The sequence below is a fragment of the Podarcis liolepis genome (genome assembly GCF_965112155.1).
Source record: "Podarcis liolepis genome assembly, chromosome: 13".
In the NCBI taxonomy this organism is placed as follows: domain Eukaryota; kingdom Metazoa; phylum Chordata; class Lepidosauria; order Squamata; family Lacertidae; genus Podarcis; species Podarcis liolepis.
In genome coordinates, this window is record NC_139573.1 from 53,330,632 (window position 1) to 53,351,671 (window position 21,040).

General features: G+C 43.5%; 1 protein-coding gene and 1 long non-coding RNA gene across 15 annotated transcripts in view; one reads left to right on the forward strand and one right to left on the reverse strand.

Annotated features, from left to right (window-relative positions):
- Positions 1-21,040, forward strand: part of FHOD3 (formin homology 2 domain containing 3) — a 369,691-nt gene that overhangs the window by 248,291 nt on the left and 100,360 nt on the right. For 6 of the 14 annotated variants that reach the window (XR_014518727.1, XR_014518728.1, XR_014518729.1 and 3 more), the window contains exons 8-12: positions 2,436-2,530; positions 4,784-4,927; positions 7,054-7,286; positions 13,875-14,231; positions 15,869-15,946. Coding sequence is in view for 2 of the 14 variants with exons in the window: in XM_083473089.1 (XP_083329215.1) it covers positions 2,436-2,530; positions 4,784-4,927; positions 7,054-7,286; positions 13,875-14,231; positions 15,869-15,946 (907 nt within the window). In the remaining 12 variants the exon portion in view is untranslated. Of the gene's footprint in view, positions 1-2,435; positions 2,531-4,783; positions 4,928-7,053; positions 7,303-9,988; positions 10,097-13,874; positions 14,232-15,868; positions 15,947-21,040 lie in introns of all 14 variants that reach the window. The other 8 variants (XR_014518726.1, XR_014518731.1, XR_014518732.1 and 5 more) reach the window with 3 other exon arrangements.
- On the reverse strand, positions 8,777-20,184 carry LOC310692429. The gene is made up of 3 exons (XR_014518804.1): positions 19,928-20,184; positions 14,132-14,191; positions 8,777-9,984 (listed from the first exon to the last, which is right to left on the reverse strand). It is a non-coding gene; the product is annotated as an uncharacterized lncRNA (long non-coding RNA).

The following is a 21,040-nucleotide window of genomic DNA, read 5'->3' on the forward strand; positions in this document are numbered from 1 at the left end:
TACCATCTCAGGCCTATTTAATAGCCCATCTTCTAACATTGTGTATGCTATCAAATGCCAGCAGTGCCCTTCAGCCCTCTATACTGGACAAACAGGACAAACCCTATGCCAAAGGATAAATGGACATAAATCTGACATCAGGAATCACAAGACAGAGAAACCAGTAGGAGAACACTTCAATCTCCTAGGACATTCTATACAAGATCTCAAAGTAGCTGTCATATTACAAAATAATTTCAGAAATAGACTAGAAAGAGAAGTTGCTGAATTACAACTTATTACCAAACTTAAAACCATGGAGAGACCTGGTCTGAATAGATTGGATTCTTATCTCATTATATATGATAAAGCTATTTTTGGCCATCTCATCCCTTGCTTTTTCCTGTAAGACTGATTTCAGTCGTTAACAGTCGTCAACTGGTTTACTACACCTATCAGCCAATCACCCATTCCCACCACCCTTCTGAGTAATACCCCTCCCCACCCTCTCGCTATATATAAGGGTCTGGTGACTTCTGTTTCAGCGTATCTGAAGAAGTGTACATGCACACGAAAGCTCATACCAACAACAAACTTAGTTGGTCTCTAAGGTGCTACTGGAAGGATTTTTTTTATTTAGCATCATTCTAGTCCAACCCCTGCAGTGCAGGATTCTCAACTAGATCTTATATGACAGATGCCCATCAAACCTGTGCTTACAAACCTCCAAGGAATAAGTGTCTACCATCTCCATTCCACTTTCAAATGGCTCTTACTGTCAGAAAGTTCTTCCCGATGTTTAGTCAGGATCTCCTTTCTTGTAACTTGAAGCCATTGGTCTGGGTCCTACCCTCCACAGCAGAAGAAAACAAGCTTCCTCCATGTGACAGCCCTTTAGATATTTAAAGATGGTATAATACCTCCTTTCCATCTCTTTTTAATTGTTCCTCATAAGGCCTGGTTTCCAGACCCTTGATCATCTTGGTCGCCCTCCTCTGCGCACATTCCAGCTTGTCAATATCCTTCTTAAACTCTGGTGCCCAGAACTGGACACAGGAATCCAGGTGTGGTCTGATGAAGGCAGAATAAAGTGGTACCTATTACTTCCCTTAATCTGGACACTAGACTTCTGTTGATGCAGCTTAGAATAGCATTGCATTTTTGGCTTAGATCCGTTTCATCATCAGCCAATGTTGAAATATGTGTATTATGGAACTTTTTTATGTAGCACACAACAACTTTTTATATCTCAGCAATTAACTTATTTACTAATCCTTATTTACCTTCCTTGCATGTTTCCTTTCAAAGTTAACGTGTTTCGAGAGGGCTAGCCCTATTTGCAAAAACTGCAAAGAACATTGAGACACCTTAAAGACAAAGGTTAATGAAGTTCATCACAAAGCCATCTATGCCTGCAAACCTATCCATGCCTACTCAGAAGCTTTTTTTTTGCTATTGCACCACAGTGTTGACTCTTGTTAAGCTTGTGGTCTACTAAGTCCCCTAGATTGTTTTTGCCTGTACGTTGGTACCTTGGTTCTTGAACTTAATCCGTTCCAGGAGTCCGTTTGACTCCTGGAACCATTCAAAAGCCAAGGCACGGCTTCTGATTGGCTTCAGGAGCTTCTTGCACTCAAGCGGAAGCCACATCAGATGTTCGGCTTCCGAAAAACATTCGCAAACCAGAGCACTTACTTCCAGGTTTGCAGCATTCGGGAGCCAATTTGTTCGACAACTAAGCCGTTCAGGAACTAAGGTACCACTGTACTACTAGCAAGTCAGGTGCCCCCCATCTTATATTTCTGCAGCTGGTTCTTCCTGCCTAAGTGTTGAACGTGCCCATTGCAGGCATAATATAGTCCAGCTCAATCCTCTTGAGAAGTTGGTAGCAGGGCTGGTTTTAGGTAATAGTAGACATGCTTGGTGGGCCCTGTTCCCCCAGGGGGATCTTCTCCTCAAGACCACCCTCTCTGCTCCCCACTTAAGGAGAAAGCAACTACTGTGGCTTCTGCTCCCCATTACCTGCCTCTTCCTCTCTGTGGCAGTATGGATTGGGTCCAATCACCACTGCAGTTGACGGAAGAGGGAAGTAGACTTGTCAATTCACCCTTGTCAATTCTCACTTGTCCACTTTGCACCACAAGGAGAAGGCAGGTGAGTGAGTGAGCAAGGAGCAATGGGGAGAAGGAGAAGCAGAGGCCAGGGGGCTTTCAGTGGTGGAACTCTTGTCACCTGCTATGTTGACCCGCTAACATCAGGCATGCTCAGAAGGATTTGTTTCCACATACCAAATGCATAGCGTCGAACTGTGTCAAATGTCCATACATTATTTGTACTACGGTATTTCTCACATCTGTACTGAAGAATTTATTTGGCATCCAACTCTGCATCGTGGGACCCCAGTTGTGTGATACACTTTGATCTTCTTGCCTAATAAGTTTTTGTTCCCCTTTTAGGTGTCAAGCTATGGTCCAATGTTATGGAGATCCTGGAAGAAAAGGATGGGGTTGACACAGAACTTCTAGTTTATGCAATGACTCTAGTGAACAAGGTTTGTTTTAAATTTGGATTTATGTATTCAGACGTATAGTGCAAAACTTCCTATGGCAGCTGACCCTGACGTTTGAAAACACGCTTTTAAAATCTCCCTTTAACATTCCAATTAAAAGACAATTTAAAAGGCTTAAAAATAATAATAAATAGTTGTCCCATTACAAAAAAGCCACAAATGTAAATATGTATGTATATGCTTGTGAGAAAAAAACTTAGCTAACAGCTGTTAATTTTTGAATGATATCAAATAAGAGAATGTATTTTTAATTTAAAAAAAACAACACCTGACCTTCCACTATTCCCTGGGAAAGATAGGATACATTTAGGATGAAAAATGTACTGATACCTCAGGGCTTTGCATAGCAGCTGAGTGTTGCTGCAACTTGTCTGTAGGCTATGGGTTTATTTGATGTTATGGTGCCAGGAGAGCCATGTACTTTGTGCCTTTAGATTTCTTGGTGGAGTCAGTGACTTCATAGAAGGATGCTTGTTACCTCACACCATGTACTGTGACTTCATTTGAGATAGTTTCATGTACTGTGCCTGACACAGCTTCAGATATACTTTAGCTGCCTTTTAGCATGGATGACCCAGGAGAGAGTTGGTTAGATACATGGTATTATGTGAAGAACCAGGACACGTCGGGCCAGCTGAAAGTACCTCTAAGTGTTGTGCTGAATGTTTGCTTCTGTTCTGTTTCGAGCAATGGCCTCAGCAGCAAGGTTACAGAGGTAGGTACCCTAGACAGCTCCCTGCAGGCCTCAGGCTGGACACACCATAAATCCAGATGTTCTTTCAGTGGCAGTCACCTTCAGATTGAGCTTTAAATGAGAGCCATAGCTCTATCTCAGTAGTTCGTTTTGCTTTCTGCCTTCTTTGGCAGTCAGCTTCAACTGAGTTAGGAAAACTGGTTCTGCTAGGGCGTAGGAGACAGAATCTTCCAAGTCAAAAGAGGGCAACCCAACTGCCTCAGGCCAAGGAGGTCCTGACCACAGTAGGTTCATTTTGTCCAAGTACTTCTGGTGTACTATGTACACTTAGGGCTGATCCTGAAGACAGTTTCCTCTCCTACTCTTAGGAGTAGGCCTCGTCCTCAAGGGTCATGGGACCTTCCTGATACAGAGTACCTCATGTAGGCTGGTGTCATGATCCCCTCAGTGTCTGTGGGCCCAGGATGGCAAACCATGGAGAATAGACAAAGAGGAGAGAGGCAAGGAGGAATGGGGGGAGACTGGAACAGGTGGGATACCTTTTCTCCTTCTGAACACATCTGGCTCCAGTGTTGACACAGGAGTCCCAGCTCCTTCCCCATCCCAGTTCAGTTGGACTCTAGCTGTGCCAGTTACAGTTTTGCTGAAATGTGGCACACACCACAATAAGCTTCCTCTGTGGAATTGCTACCAGGAACCCAAGGCTCAAGCCCTGGACTTTCCCTGCTTTTTGTGACTTGAGGCAACACTCTCTGGCCCTCCTCCCCACCACCATATATGGTGTCATCTGAGATCCACCTAGAGGTCATAGGGACTCTTTGTACAATGTACCAAGCATCCTCATGGGGGAAATAAAGGGGCCTTGTAATTCTACTTTCTAAAAGTGTCATGCGGCACAAACAAAATCTGCCTAGCAACTTGAATACAGAAGATGCCTGGCAGCCCCTCCCCCCTTTGGCTAAACCTCATTCAATGGTGAATCCAATAATATTTTCCCCAAAGCCATAGAAGTTTTTCTATTTATAATATAACCTCTTTGCCTCCCCTCACTTTCCTGTACCTTATATCCTGTCATTCTCAGCTCTTTCAGAAGGCAGAGACTTTTGCAGTCCTAAGGGTACATTAGGAAAGGAAGTTCCATCAAGTTTAAGTGAAACTTACTCTTACAATGTGTGTTCAGAATAGTAGTCTTAGAGCCTAACCTATCCATGCCCATTCATAAGAAAATCAGTACCACTTACCTAGTCATGTGTAGGACTGAAGCCTAGTGAAAAATTATTGTTATTTGAAGAATAATGCAGTCAAACAGTTTAAAGCCCTTTTGATTTTCAGTTGGAGTATTGTATATTCTTACGGTTCTCTGCCAGAAATCAGTGGTATTCAAGAACGTGCTTGGATCATGCCCTTGTTGCCTGTGGCAATTTGTTAATGTTTCTGTCGCCAAGTAGTGAATCTTTCTTTCTTTCTGATCAGCACGGTCAACATAAGTGTAATTTGTTTTGGAGCAAGAAGCCTGAAATGTTTTGCCTTTTGCCTTTCAGACACTGTCTGGCTTGCCGGACCAGGATTCCTTCTATGACGTTGTGGACTGCCTGGAAGAACTGGGGATAGAAGGCATCTCCCAGAGACACTTGAATAAGAAAGGAGCAGACTTGGACTTAATAGAGCAGTTCAACATTTATGAGGTAACAGAACATGCCCTGCTCTCTGCATCTTGCAACTCGGTGTACTTTAAAGTTGAGCTGGACGGGGGAGGGGGGGATGTGACCAGGGTAATATTAGTCTCGTTATTTTTATTTGAAAAGTCCAACATCTGGTTATGCTACACAGTGACGGTGCAGGGTATTTAATAGTAAAACACACCTCATATAATAATAATTCATGGTTAAGAAACGGAAGAAAAAATGAATATGTTTATGGTCCCTTTGAATGTGCTTGTCGGCAATTAAACTATTTTAATGCTGATAATTTCACATCCCATGTAAAAGCGTCCAGCATTCAACAAAGGCTCAGCTCAAGAGTTCTGCAGCTGCGATTATTCTCCATCTTGATGGGCCTTCAAGCCCACTTTCATGAATTTAGATTGTATTAATTGTTGAGCTTGCATGTAGACGAAGCTACATTCATCATCATCATGATCATCATTATTTATTATTTATACCCCGCCCATCTGGCTGGGTTTCCCCAACCACTCTGGGCGTCTCCCAACAGAATATTAAAAACACGTTAAAGCATCGAAAATTAATTTTTTTCCTAAACTATTGTTTACTTTACATCTTCATTTAAACTAATCAATAGTAGAGTACTGATGTGAAGGATAGAATATGAATGGGAAAGACAGAATATGAGCTTCTCAGTACTGGAAAAAAAACCTTTCAGACTTTGTAAACTGAATGCTATGCACTATGAAAGAACATCTCTCTGTTAATGCATCTGAAATTACTTTACTTTATTTAGTAATAAATCCTCCTCTGGAAAACATTAAGCTACATTCTCTGCCATTGAAATGCTGGAGATCTTAGGTTTTGTAAGCCTTCATAACAGAAAGAAAATTCTGAAAGACCCAACAGAGATGCCTTCTCCACTCCCCTGGGGAAGTGGTGTTTTTAGACCACCCTCCCATCCTGTCAGGCACAATCCAGACCACCTGAGGGGGGGAGTGACTAGGACTGAACTGTCATCAGAGGAAGAAAAGGTCCCTGGTATACTGAATAATTGTGTTCGGGTAGATGGCTGGGAAATGGGAGTTGCAGGGTCTCCCTCTCATATCTCGCTTGGTAAGGGAAAATAAAGCCCTCTTGTTCACAAACACCAACCTCTTCACCCTGGCTGGACATTCCAGTACAGTGGGGGGGGGAGTATTTGATTCCCTGCTAAATTTGCCCGTTTGCCCTCCGACGAAGAAATGACCAGTCCATAATTTTAATGGTAGGTTTATTGTAGCTGACAGACAGAATAACAACAGGAAAACCTCCAGAAACCCAGAAGACAAAAGTCAGAGATTGATGTGCATTATAATGAGTGAAATAAGTATTTGATCCCTTTTGGAAAAGATGACTTAGTAGTTGGTGGCAAAACCCTTGTTGGCAATTACAGAGATCAGACGTTTCTTGTAGGTGGCCACCAGGTTTGCACACATCTCAGGAGGTCTTTTGTCCCACTCCTCTTTGCAGATCCTCTCCAAGTCAGTCAGATTTCGAGGCTGATGTGCAGCTACTCAAACCTTCAGCTCCCTCCACTGATTTTCGATGGGATTAAGGTCTGGAGACTGCCTAGGCCACTCCAAGACCTTAATGTGCTTCTTCTTGAGCCACTCCTTTGTTGCCTTGGCCGTGTGTTTTGGGTCCTTGTCATGCTGGAATACCCACCCATCCTCTTATTTCACTCATTATAATGCACATCAATCTCTGACTTTTGTCTTCTGGGTTTCTGGAGGTTTTCCTGTTGTTATTCTGTCTCTCACAGCTACAATAAACCTACCATTAAAATTATGGACTGGTCATTTCTTCGTCAGGGGGCAAACGGGCAAATTTAGCAGGGGATCAAATACTTTCCCCCCTCACTGTACCTGTGAGTATTCCAGCATCCGTCTCTTTTTTTCTGTGGTCTCTGATATTTCCAGCAGGGATGGGAGCAAAAGGCACATCTTCTGAACTGTACTTAAGTGAACAGATTGCACAGAAGTTCTTTGCGAGGCCAGATAGCTCCACACGACCCAGAAATTGAGGCACACGTGAATTAGTATCGGACTGGGGACGGCATTTGCCATTGTGCCGCCCACAGCATTCCTTTTAATTCTTCATTCTTTCAGATGACCCTGAGGCATGAGGATGGCGATAACAACGGTGAGCCCCCTCCCAGCGGCCGCAAAGATCGAAGAAGGTCCAGCTTTGGCTGCAATGAACGAAGGGGGCTGGAACGCAGGAGGAGCCGGAGGCATTCTGTCCAGAGCGAGAAGAAGACGTTATCTGCCCCTCCCAGCCCCTCTCCTCAAGCAAGCCTTGGGGGGAGCCATGGGCAGGGCGTCGAAAGCCTCAGCGAGAAGTGAGTGTGGGGAAATGCTCCTTGTTTCGCCCTGCTTTCTACCTTTCCGTTTCATTCTTGTCCCGTAAAGGTGGGAGCCTGTAGTGCACATTCAAATGATGCTTTTCAGGTGTCTGATTGCACCTGGGAAGAAAAGGTCCCCTCTGCCCCCCCCCCCTAGCTTTGCAGCTGTTTTCCAGGTCTGTCTCCTTCCTTGGCAGATGGAAAATGGCGTTACATAGAAACAGCTTTCAGATTATTAACAAAGCTGTCAATTCATTTTAGGAGTTTTGTCTCTCAACACCTGCTTATGTTTTAAGGGAAACAGCTACTCTCTGGCGCACATTAAATAGTTTTCTTCATTATCTCTTCATTTATGCTTTGTGGCCGTATCAGGATTGTCGCTTCTATACGTATCAAACTATCTCTGTCTTTGCCAGTGTTGTTGTTGTTGCTGCTGCTGCTGCTGCTGGCATCTGTCTCTCTCAGGAGACACTGGAGGAATGTGCTTTTGCAGGTGAAGTCATCCTGTTGGAGAGTTACAGCGCCTGCTGTGGCTGTGGAGAGACATGTTTTGTTGCAGCCGGGGCAGATGAAGATGTCTGCTTGTGCTGACACAGAGGCACCATGGCGTTTCTTCTCTCAAAACTCCTCTCAGCAATGATTCTTCATGCTGTGGATACACAACCTTTGCCAATAAGGGTGCGAGAAACTGCAAAGTCTTGCACATCTCCCGAGCTGTCGAGCATGAGTTTTTGAATCCACAAGGTGTATTCATCTAATTTTTCTTTTCTTTGCAGAGGGACAACAGTCTTTTTTCAGGTGTCTGAGTATAATCGGAGGAGTAAAGATGCTGCTCTTTAAAATGAATGTGACAGCATAACATCTCTGCCTGGTGTAATATCATTACGGGCCAAACTGGATGTGACACTTGCTGCTTTTGTTGTTCACAATTATTAGCACATGCAGAGGGGGTGATTTTTGTTGTGGCCAAGGAGAGGGGGCTTTAACCTTTTCCTCCCCCACTATAGTCCCAGTGAAAATTATTTATTGTTTGTATTACTTACTGAATTTATATATTGCCCTATACCCGGAGGTGTATGGGCCCTGCAGCTGCTATTAGCTTTGATTGTTCATTTCAGTGAGATGGAAGCTATACTGTCTGAAGATGAATTCAGATATTGTTTCTTAATGACAGCCGATACAGGAACCACTCACGTGCCTCTTTGCTCACTTAATAACATACAAAGAAAACAATAATGTAGCATTCAGATCAGCTCTCACTGTGGTTGGATCTAAGTGTATGTGAATCTAGTGTATGTGAAACTCTGACTGTGAATGAGAACTCCTTAAATCAGGCTTCCTCAACCTTGGCCCTCCAGATGTTTTTGGCCTACAACTCCCCTGATCCCTAGCTAGCAGGACCAGTGGTTAGAATCATAGAATCATAGAGTTGGAAGAGACCACAAGGGCCATCGAGTCCAACCCCCTGCCAAGCAGGAATCTGGGGATGATGGGAACTGTAGTCTCAAAACATCCGGAGGGCTGAGGTTGAGGAAGCCTGCCTTAAATACTACATTATTAGGAAGTATACATAGATGAACCCCAGAGCAGTGTGATGACTAATCGCTATGATTTTGGACTTGGGCCAGTCAGACATTCAAATCCCAACTCAACTACAAAGCAAATGACTCTGCCACTAACCAGCTATTCCCGCAAATCTTCCAGGTTCTTCCTCCTTAATCTCAAAGATTATTAGGATCTGAGGCTCCAGCGGCCTGGTACTCTTGGCTAAGCTTCTGTTGAGCTTTCTCCTCTCTTCTGTCCTGCTGCCCCTGAGTTCACTGAGTCCATCACCTTTGTAATGCCATCCATTTACCTATTTCTTCAAGCGCTTGCCTCTCAATCAAATATTTTCAAGGCAGCTGGAGAAGACGTCCTCCACCACCTCACATGCTTCTATCCTGAAGCCTTCTACTCCATTCCATGCTTCCAATAAGTAGTTGAGAATTCACAGAGAGGCTGTGAGGGATTTCCTCCATGCGTGCAGAGACGTATGTACACAGGCTTCATGCCCAAGGGAGAGGGCAGATTGTGTTCAAAGCTTTTGATCAGCATGTGGTCAAATTGCCTGCTTTTTCAAGCTTAGGCAATAAAACTATGGGCTGCAGCATTTAGACTGAGCAAGTGGAATTTCAGTAATAAATTGACGGCAGAAGCAGGCGAATTTGGAAGGAAATAAAAATGATACCTACTTATGACTTATAAAACCTTCCTTTTTGATGGAACATTCTCCACTTTATGTTTGTTCACCTGCAAGGAGTTGAAGAAGACTGTTTTTCCAAGCGCAGCACAAAGGAGAAACAGATCTGATATTAAAATATTGGAAAATAGGGAACTAAGTAAAACAGAAAGTGCCTAATAATCAGCTCTCATAAATATTAAATATAATATGTAATATATAAAAAGAGAGCTAGCAACACAGAGGCAGGTGTAGCCCGTTTACTTCAGTGGAATCAGGACTGCATCCTGCAGTATTGAACAAATATTTCCGTGCAGTAAGTCAATGCATTGCTGGTTTCATTATTTCTCTCCTTTTCCTTTCCTTCTCTCACTCCTAGTTTTATTTGGTTCTGCTGAAGGTATCTGCTCATCTCATTTTTCTCTTCTGTATTATGTGTTTCTGTCCATCTGCATGCCTCTTTCCATTGCTTTGGTCCTAGAGAGGAGGAGGAGGAAGATGAGGAGGAGGAGGAAGAGGAGCAACCAGTCACAGAACCTAATTCAGAGGAGGAGGGGGAGGAAGAGTCCTCTAGGCAGGTCAAAACCAGGTACTAGGGTGGTGCCCTTCCTAACACCTTAAAGAGTGCCTGAACTAAACATCTCACTAACTTTAATAGCTGATAACGGCCCTTCAGAATTTTTGCTCTGTCCTTGTTAAATGTATGATTGAACCCAGAAGCATAATATTATCTCTTCTTAAATATTTATGTTTAGCATCCTTCCTGTGCCCCCCATGGGCGCAGCTGCCCCCCTCAATAAGTACAAATCAATACAAATCTGAGGTTCTGCCCCCCCAAAAAACAAAAGTCTGTCCCCCTAAGAAAAATCCTGGCTACCCCCATACTGGTAGAAAGGTAGCTATTTAAATGTTTTGTTTGTAAATTGAACGTGCTTTATTTATATTTTTATATTTTTTATCATTTATACAATACGATAATCTTTATTATCATTGCTCCATACAAAACAACGAAATTGAAAAATCTGCATAAGACATTCAAAACTCAACAAGCCTGCTATCCCAGCTATCCCAACCTGGTTAGCCCCCTAAAAACTCTGATACCCCATTTTTAAATACAATATACTCCCATACAGACTCCTTACAATGTGTTTAAAACCAAAATCGCATTTGGGTAGAAACTGTTCCTCAGGCGGCTAGTCCTAGTCTTTATAACCCTGTACCTTCTTCCAGAAGGCAGAAGCTGAAACAGATCATTTCCGGGGTACGCACTATCCTGCACTATCTCTGCAGCTTTCTTATGGACCTGGAAGCATAGATTTGATCCAAGGTGGGAAGAGTGCACCCAGTTATTCTCTCTGCAGTCTTTACAACTCTGGACAGCATTGTTTTTTCCCTGACCGTGCAGCTCCCAAACCACACACAGAGACCATAAGTTAATACACTCTCCACAGTACAATGGTAAAATGCCATCAACAGGTCCTTTGAGAGATGGTTTTTCCGGAAGATTCTCAGAAAATATAACCTCTGCTGTGCTCTCTTCATCAGGTCTTTGCTGTTTTCTCCCCAGTTAGGTCATCTCTCAACTCCATTCCCAGAAATCGAAACACCGAGACCTGTTCCACGCACTTCCCCTCAATAATAAGTGGCTGAATATTCAATTTACATTTCCTAAAGTCCACAATAATCTCTTTAGTTTTCTTTTAGTTAAGGAGTAAGTTGTTTTTCCTGCACCACTCCCCCAACTGCTCATACAAAATACATTTACATAAAATGATAGGAACAGAATGAAATATTGTTGAAGCAGAAAAACATAGAATCCTGGAGCTGGAAGGGACTCAAAGGGTCATCTTTCTAGTCCAACCCTCTGCAATGCAGGAATCTCAGCTAAAGCATCCATGACAGATGGCCATCCCACCTCTGCTTAGAAACCTCCAAGGAAGGAGAGTCCAGAACCTCCCGAGGGAGATCCATCTTCCATGTATTATAACAAGTAATAATAATAATAATAATAATAATAATAATAATAATAATAATAATAATAATATCTTTATTGTCATTGCCCCCTCTCGGGGACAACGAAATTACTTGGCTGCTCCATCCACCCAGGTAGGGCACTCCACACAAAATCAAAACAACTATAAAAACACTAATTAAAACAATACAGTATAAAACAGCAAGGAAGATTAGATGACTTTCAAAGTCCAGGCTTCCCATTCAGGGCCGAGATCGCTCTGGGGAAGAAGCTGTTCTTAAGACGGCTTGTTCTTGTCTTCATCGTCCTGTATCTCCGTCCCGACGGCAGGAGCTCGAAGAGACAGTGACCAAGATGCGATGGATCTTTTACTATGTCCAGTGCCTTCCTATGGCACCTTGTGGCATAAATCTGCTCTAAGGTGGAGAGTGGGCAGCCAACAATGCTCTCTGCTGCCTTAACAACTCTGCATAACCCCAACCTGTCCCGGGTAGTACAGCTTCCGTACCACACACATAAGCCATAAGTGAGCACGCTCTCAATGGCACAGTGATTGAAGGCAAGCAGCAGTTTCTGCGAAAGATGGTTTTTCCTTAGTATTCTCAAAAAGTACAGTCTCTGCTGCGCCTTCTTCACAAGCCCCCTTGTGTTGACACTCCAGGACAGATCCTCTTGTAATTCAATGCCCAAAAATCTGAACGTTGTTACCCTCTCCACACAGACCCCATCAATCAAAAGTGGCTGGACATTGCTCTTCTGTCTCCTGAAGTCCACCACAAGCTCCTTTGTCTTCCTTGTATTTATGAGCAAGTTGTTAGCTCTGCACCACTCTGTCAGCCGCTCCACCTCATCTCTATAGTCCGTTTCACCCTCCCTTTCAGAGATGAGCCCAATCACGGTTGTGTCATCTGCAAATTTGACAACCCTATTACTAGGGTGAGCAGCGACACAATCGTACGTGTAGAGAATATAAAGGAGCGGACTGAGTACGCATCCCTGTGGTGTTCCTGTGTTAGTCCTAAGCATACTAGAGGTATAAGGGCCCAACCGAACCCTCTGGGGGCGGTCTGACAAAAAGTCCAATATCCACCCACAAAGTGATAACGGAAGCCCCAGATCTTCCAGTTTAGACATCAGACGTTGTAAACGTTGTAAACAACACTTATTTGACCCCACTTATTTGACACAAAGGGAGAAACCTACAGATACAGTCCGAAAGGAGCACAGGGAGTTCTGTAATATGGGAGAATTTTAAAAAGCAAGTGGTCCTCACTGACCTGGTGCAAAAAGATCTTGTCATCCGAAGGAGCCCTGGCTGCCTAGATAAAACACTATAGCCCCCCACACTAGTTCAATATATGGATAATTTATATTAAATTGTTTAGGGAAACAAAGTATTTTAATTGAAACTGGAGATGATACAAGGTCTGTTTTCAACGATATACACCCCTTTAAAGCTTTTATTTGGTACATTCATCTTTTCTTTTCTTTCTTTCTTCTTTCTTTCTTTCTTTCTTTCTTTCTTTCTTTCTTTCTTTCTCTCTCTCTCTCTCTCTCTCTCTCTCTCTTTCTCTCTTTCTCTCTTTCTCTCTTTCTGTTTTCCTTGACTATTACTGTGATTCATCTAACACAACATTAATTCCATCTTTTAATATAGTATAAAAATATTTATATTATAAAATTCACATGGAATGCTTTATTGTGTGGTTCCTCACCCCCCTAACATTTCCCTTTAAATGTCCAAGAGTTTGCTACTGGCATATTACACCCCCCCCCCACACACACACATAAATATGTCAAATAAATTTGTCAAGTGATCAAATATTTCACTCTGCTATTCGGTAACATTTCAAATGGATGCCTTAAATTCAACCAAACATTGTTTCCTGATTGGCTGACCAAAAAGTTATCTTTTAATATTCCTTAGTCTTCATTCCTATTATAGTAAATTATCTTCTGAACGGGTAAAATTGTTACAGCATGATATTGGAGGCATCATTTCAGCACGCCCCCATGAAACATCTGGAGCTTTTGGATACCTGTTCTGAGAGGCGTATAGCAAGCTCCCTCATCCCGAAATTCTCACTCTTCATCTGATCTTCATTCTGCAGAGAAGAGATTGAGGTGCCCTAGAAATTCCTTGCAACGGTATTGCAGAGCGCCATTTGGCAATCGTAAGCTATTCTCAGCTGCTTTTCAGATAAATCTGAAGACACCTTGGGAAGAGATCCCAAGAGACCTCTCCACCTTCCTTGCCCTCTCGGGGAAGTTTATAAGCATACAAGGCAGCTAAACTTCTCTTTTGTGTTTTCACCATTAACCCATCTATTCCAATGCTTCCATTAATGCAATTTTCTCTCCTCTCCTGTTCTACCTGTCCTCCTTCCTTTCCCAGAAGGCTTCCAGAAGGACAGGAGGTTGGACATGGTTCACAGAGTTCTGAGACTTCCGGTGTATTATCTCAGGATGAGAGGCTTCCCGTGGGCTTTAGGGCAGAGAATTCACCCAGGAGCTCATCATCCTGCCCTGTGCCTGATCCATTTGCTTCACACCATTGTTCTCTCCATTCATCACCCTCATCTGTATCCATCAACTCTTCCCAGAATTCATCATCCGTCACGCCAAAGGCATCCCCAACTGTCGATAAATTACCTTACGTCCCACACAGCCCCTTTCATCTGTTCTCCTATGATCTTGAAGCACCTCCAGCACCTGTTAAAGAGAAGGAAACAGAAGGGATTAGGGAACACAGGTAGCACTTCTCAAGAGTTTCATAAAATAGTCTGTGAGATAATTGGAATGTTATGTTCAAGAAATATTCTATATCCGGCACGTCCGACTCCCAAGAGACCGCTATCTACTCCCAGTATAAAAAAAACTGGCATGGATCTACCCATTGTTATTGGAGGGAGGATGAGCGTGGGGGGCGTGGAAGGGGAGAGAGGCAAAAGTTGTTGAGCTTTCTGGGGGGGAGGGGAGCCAAGAATTAACTACGGCTCTAACAAGTGCATAAAACAATAAGGCCAACTAAGGTTGGAAGCAAACTATTAAAAAACGCCCTTTAGACGCAACGTTGGGACAGAGCAAAGGTGGGAGCAGAGGAGGGAAACATTCATTATTATACATTGCTTTTATTCCCGCGATCAGTAAGGGTCATGCGATTGACCACGATCACTCAAGGGTCTACCTGTCGATCGCGGTCGACCTGTTGGACATCGATGTTCCATATGAATGGTTACCATGCCAGGACATCATTTTGGGTGGTTTCTTACTTGGACTTCTCCTGTCATTATTTTGCTCATTTTACCTCCAAACTTTGTCCCAAGTAGACATCTCAGATCCTGTGCGCAGTGGGGGATTGGAATCAAACCAGCCAAGTGTGCCCCTATAGCATACCTACCCCTGTTCAAAGTTCATATGTTTGCATTGGACCCCACACAGATTCAGCTCAACACATGCTTCAGTATTATGATATATATACATAAAGGTAAAGGTAAAGGGACCCCTGACCATTAGGTCCAGTCGCGGACGACTCTGGGGTTGCGGCGCTCATCTCGCTTTACTGGCTGAGGGAGCCGGTGTGCAGCTTCCAGGTTATGTGGCCAGCATGACTAAGCCGCTTCTGACGAACTAAAGCAGCACACGGAAATGCTGTTTACCTTCCCGCCGGAGTGGTACCTCTTTATCTACTTGCGCTTTGATGTGCTTTTGAACTGCTAGGTTGGTAGGAGCAGGGACCGAGCAATGGGAGCTCACCCTGTCGCAGGGATTCAAACCGCTGTACACCTGTAATTATTCATTATTATTAATAATAATAACTATAAACCTCAAAATTTTGGCACTATCCAAAAACTAAAATAAAAGTTCAGTTCTCTCCCATAGGCACACAATATAATCTACGTCAGGGGTAGTGGCACAAAAGGAAGGATTGGAGATCAGTTGATTTGAGGTCATGTTATATTTATATGGGTAGGTTCAACACAAGCTTTTCTTTCTCAGCCTTCCCTTACCAAGAGCTCTTTGGCTCTGTCTAGACAAGCAGTTCCTCACATGCTGAGATTCTTTTCCTACCGTTTCTCTCAAAATAGTGGAGGTGACAACTGGGAGTCTAGAGAGCCTCTCGGTGCAATTGTTCATAGTTTATTCCTTATTTTGACATCATTCCTGCTTAACCTCCTCCGGACCATAAGCTTGATATCTGAAACATGTATTGTACTAGAATTCTGTTCTCCTTTTTTCTGTATGCCACAGCAATGTTAACCAAGGTACAACTGAGTATAAGTGAGCAAACTGCACTTCTTCCATACATATTTCATATCTGCTCAGCGTGTATTCCTTTTTTCCCCTGTCAAACACATCTGTAGTAATTGTTTCTCCTTTCTCCTGCAGTCCTTCTGAAAACCTGCCTGTGAACAAATTTTCTGACTCCTTCGATCCTTTTAATTTCCACTCTTTGTCTTCTCTTAGGTGGGTGATTCTTCTTCATACAATATTCTTTCCTTGTTATGGGATGCTACTGAATTTAATGTCTTCCTTTCCTTTCCTGACCTTCAGCATTTTGATTCCTTATACCAGAATACTCTCATATCCAGTGGTACCTCTGGTTACAAACGCTTCAGGTTACGAACTCCGCTAACCCGGAAGTAGCTGCTCCTGGTTACAAACTTTGCCCCAGGATGCGAATGGAAATCGTGCGCCAGAGGCGCGTGTGCAGTGGGAGACCCCATTAGCGAAAGCACGCCTCAGGATAAGAACGCTTTCAGCTTAAGAACGGACCTCCGGAACGAATTAAGTTCGTAATCAGAGGTACCACTGTAGTCAGGATATCCTTGCTGGTCCAATAAAAAATAATATCAGATAAGACCCCATGGTTAACACCATTCTTTATTCCCCCAATATCTGAAGCATTGAATTCATGGACACCAATAGCAAGGTACAGTGGTGCCTCGCAAGACGAAAAGAATCCGTTCTGTGATTCTCTTCGTCTAGCGGTTTTTTCGTCTTGCGAAGCAAGCTCATTGACGGATTAGCGGATTAGCGCTTTTAGCGGCTTTTAGCGGCTTATCTGCTGATCGGATCAGCTGATAAGCGGCTTAGCGGCTTAGAAAAAGGGGGGGAAGAAAAAAAAGCAGCAGGAACTCGCAAGACATTGTCGTCTTGCGAAGCAAGCCCATAGGAAATTCGTTTTGCGAAGCACCTCCAAAATGGAAAACTCTTTCGTCTAGCGAGTTTTCCGTCTTGCGAGGCATTCGTCTTGCGGGGCACCACTGTAGCAAGGTACTGATGTACCAGCCCATAGCCAGAAGGGGCGTTGTACAGTGAGCTTTCTTTTCTTTTCTTTAAAAGAGGCAAGTTGCTAGGCCTCATGGGAGAGATGACGCAAAGCAAAATGTGCCAGCAAACCTCTAAGTCAGCGGTTCTCAACTTGTGGGTCCCCAGATGTTGTTGGACTACAACTCCCATCATCCCTGAGCTCTGGCCTTGCTAGCTAGAGGTGATGGGAGTTGTAGTTCAACAACACCTGGGGACCCACAGGTTGAGAAAGGCTGCTCTGAGTGATTTCTATGAGATGACCCAGCCTGTTTTAGCCCATAGGTGACCAGGGAGTTCTCTGGACACCAGGCGATAGGGAATCCCTAAGATCCCAGGACCTGCCGATTTCTCCTGCCCTTAAGTCCACATTTCTCTTTCCTAAAACCAGTCTCATTATTCTAATCACTGGCATATCTGTAGTTCAAAGATCTGCTATTGCCCCTCATCGCCCTCTGCCCTTCCTATCAAGCAGGATATATCTTCTGTGTGGTGAGTTCATCTGAAATCAGATAAACCCTAAAGGTTATCCCCCGACCCCCTGAAAATACCACTATATCACCTGTGTGGCTGGATGTCAAAGGACCCACCCCTCAAAAAGGCAAATGGGCAATGCAAAAACTTCCCAAAGAGGACTTACTTCCAAGTAAGCATGCACAGGATTGTTAGCATGTAAGTTGTTTAGAGATCATTTGATTGTGATTTGAGGTATGCCTTTAAAATATGTAATCTGATTGATAGTATTTTTATCCCACTTTGGCAGAATGCATGCATGATATTGTGGTGTTAGTACAGTGGTACCTCGGGTTAAGTACTTAATTCATTCCGGAGGTCTGTTCTTAACCTGAAACTGTTCTTAACCTGAAGCACCACTTTAGCTAATGGGGCCTCCTGCTGCTGCCGCGCAGCCGGAGCACGATTTCTGTTCTCATCCTGAAGCAAAGTTCTTAACCTGAAGCACTATTTCTGGGTTAGTGGAGTCTGTAACCTGAAGCGTATGTAACCTGAAGCGTATGTAACCCGAGTTACCACTGTATAGTTCATGGGTAGGCAAACTAAGGCCCAGGGGCTGGATACGGTCCAATCGCCTTCTAAATCCGGCCTGTGGATGGCCCGGTTTTTACATGAGTAGAATGTGTCCTTTTATTTAAAATTCATCTCTGAGTTATTTGTGAGGCGTAGGAATTCATTCCTTTCCCCCAAAAAAATATAGTCCAGCCCCCCCGCCCCCACAAAGTCTGAGGGACAGTGGACCAGCCCCCTGCTGAAAAAGTTTGCTGACACCTGATATAGTTCCTCAGTGCACCTGGGGGTAGAGTTCAGTGAATCTGACAATTCTGATTTCTCTCAGCTTTTGTTTTTTGTTTTATGCCCTTAAATTCAGTTCTCCACATTTCCACAACAGTTTAGGATATTTGTTTTTAAGTCCTTATGAAGATTCATCATCATTCAGATACACATTTTTGTTTGCAGTTTTCCCCAATAGACACATTTTTATAAAGCAATTTCTCCCCCCATACACCAGATGTTTGTGTGTTATTTTTTACTGTATATTCATTTCTATACACACCTTGCTGCAGTGTATGCATTTTTGTGTTATTTATTATTATTATTATTATTATTAATATTAATTAATTAATTAAAATGTGCTGCAAAATTTTAGGTTATGGCTGTGTTTTGGTTTGAGTATTGTTTTGGAAAGTGTGAATTAGATACTTTTGCCATTACATGTGAAATGAATCAAATTTCACCCCCATCCCTGCCTGGGAGTAATTTGAATTGAATGTGTGAGACTTATGGATCTAAGTAAACATGCAATAATCAGGCCAGATTAAGATTGGTTGAAGCCTTGGAGTTACGGTCCTGGTGGTGGGGACATTGCCGATGTGCTCAGAGTATTTTCATTGCTATTTTCTTTTATCAGTGTTGTCAAACTGGTTTTAGTGTGGTTTTGTAAATTTCTGGGATAGGAATGTAGCAATCAAAGCCTGGAAGACGGTGGGAATATTTGTTTTCCTAATTTTGTATCTTTGTAACACTCACGTCTCACCATCACCTTTTTCCTGTGACTGCTATATAGTTCCAGATCTTCAATTTAAATAGTTTTTAATTTATAAATGTTGCCCAAATGTTTTGTTGGTGTTTGTTTTGCTCTAACTTTGTGTGGTTTGGTTTATAGTTGACAGTGTGTCAGCCCTGGGGTTTTGTGCCTTTTTAACAGCTGTGTGGCAGGGCATGTCTCTTATAGGGAAGGGGAATTACAGTGGTGCCTTGCAAGACGAAATTAATCCGTTCCACGAGCCTCTTAGTCTAGCGGTTTTTTCGTCTTGCGAAGCAACCCTATGTGCGGATTAGCGCTATTAGTGGTTTAGCGGCTATTAAAGGCTTAGCGGCTATTAAAGGCTTAGCGGCTATTAAAGGCTTAGCGGCTATTAAAGGCTTAGCAGATTAGCAGCTAAAAGGCTATTAGCGGCTTAGCGGCTTAGAAAAAGGGGGGGAGGGAAAAAAATTCGGAACACTTGCAAGACGTTTTCGTCTTGCAAAGCAAGCCCATAGGGAAAATCGTCTTGCGAAGCAGCTCAAAAACGGAAAACCCTTTCGTCTAGCGGGTTTTCCGTCTTGCGAGGCATTCATCTTGCGGGGCACCACTGTATGTGGAAAGCTTCACCTGCCGACATTCTGTCTGTTAGACGTCTTGTTATGTGTGTGCTCCACAATTTATTTCTGGGCCTCTCACCCTGACCTTCAAAAGATGGCATAAAATTGCACGTGACAAAGTATGTACAGATTTTAGGAACACCTGTAGCTTTTGTGAGTTCTTGAGAGAGCCCAGTCCATGTATCCATTTATTTATAAGATTTCTTACCCAATTTTCACCATAAGGTCTGAATTGATATAATATACGTGGAACAGGAAAATAGGTGCTAGTGCTGTTCTGCAGATACTTGTACACGATCTTACCCATTTGTGGGGGGAAAAAAGACTATACATAAGTAGGCTTTATAGTAATGGTGCTGGTTGTGTTTGTGGGTGCACACGTGCACGCATGCGCAAACGCGCTTTGGATTGTGTTTCAGTTTTCTCATGCAACACACCATTGCCTGGTCCCACCATGATGATAAGTCCCCTATGTCTTACCTGGAACCAGACAGTGCGAACATATGGGCTCCCCGAGAGAAGCTTTCTTCTGTTTTCCTCCTTATTTCTCTGCGATTGTGCATTAGAGAACTCTGCGTGTCACTTTTTGTTTCCTTCTACATTAAAAACAGGGGGCTCCTTTATCCTCTAACCCAAGAGCACATTTTGAATCTTGAGAAACTTCTGTAGGCACCAGTCACAAAATGGCTTCCTTGGTGATGTGATGTAACAACACAGCATGGTTGCCGTAGGGATGTGGGAGGGGATGTGTCTGTAGGTGGAGGAGTAATGAGGGAAAGGGCAGAGGAGATGCAGTACTGGTACAGGAAGAAGGTAATCATCATCATCATCATCATCATCATCTTTTTATTATTTATACCCTGCCCATCTGGCTGGGTTTCTCCTGCCACTCTGGGCAGCTTACCGCACAGGTCTGCTTTCAGATGTCTTCTAAAAGTCAGATAGTTGTTTATTTCCTTGACATCCGATGGGAGGACATTCCACAGGGCGGGCGCCACTGCTGAGAAGGCCCTCTGCCTGGTTCCCTGTAACCTCACTTCTCGCAGTGAGGGAACCACCAGAAGACCCTCGGAGCTTGACCTCAGTGTCTGGGCTGAACGATGGGGGTGGAGACGCTCCTTCGGGTATACTGGGCCGAGGCCATTTAGGGCTTTAAAGGTCAGCACCAACACTTTGAATTGTGCTCGGAAATGTACTGGGAGCCAGTGTAGGTCTTTCAGGACCGGTGTTATATGGTCTTGGCGGCCGCTCCCAGTCACCAGTCTAGCTGCTGCATTCTGGATTAGTTGTAGTTTCTAGGTCACCTTCAAAGGTAGCCCCACGTAGAGCACATTTCAGTTGTCAGTGCTAATCTGTGAGGGAGCCTTGAAGATCAGGAGGGAATCCTGTCGAGAAAGGGAGAGAAGAGTACTGTGAAGGCTGATCAGAAGGCACTATGGTGAAGGAAAATGGGACAAGGTAAAGTGTTAAGTTCTGGGTGAACATATCAGATGACACAGCGATTCTTCAAACAGCTCTTGTTTATTCACAGGCCAGAACAGAACTGAACTGAAGGGTTCAGTCAGCCTGCTTATATAGAGCTCCACTACAATG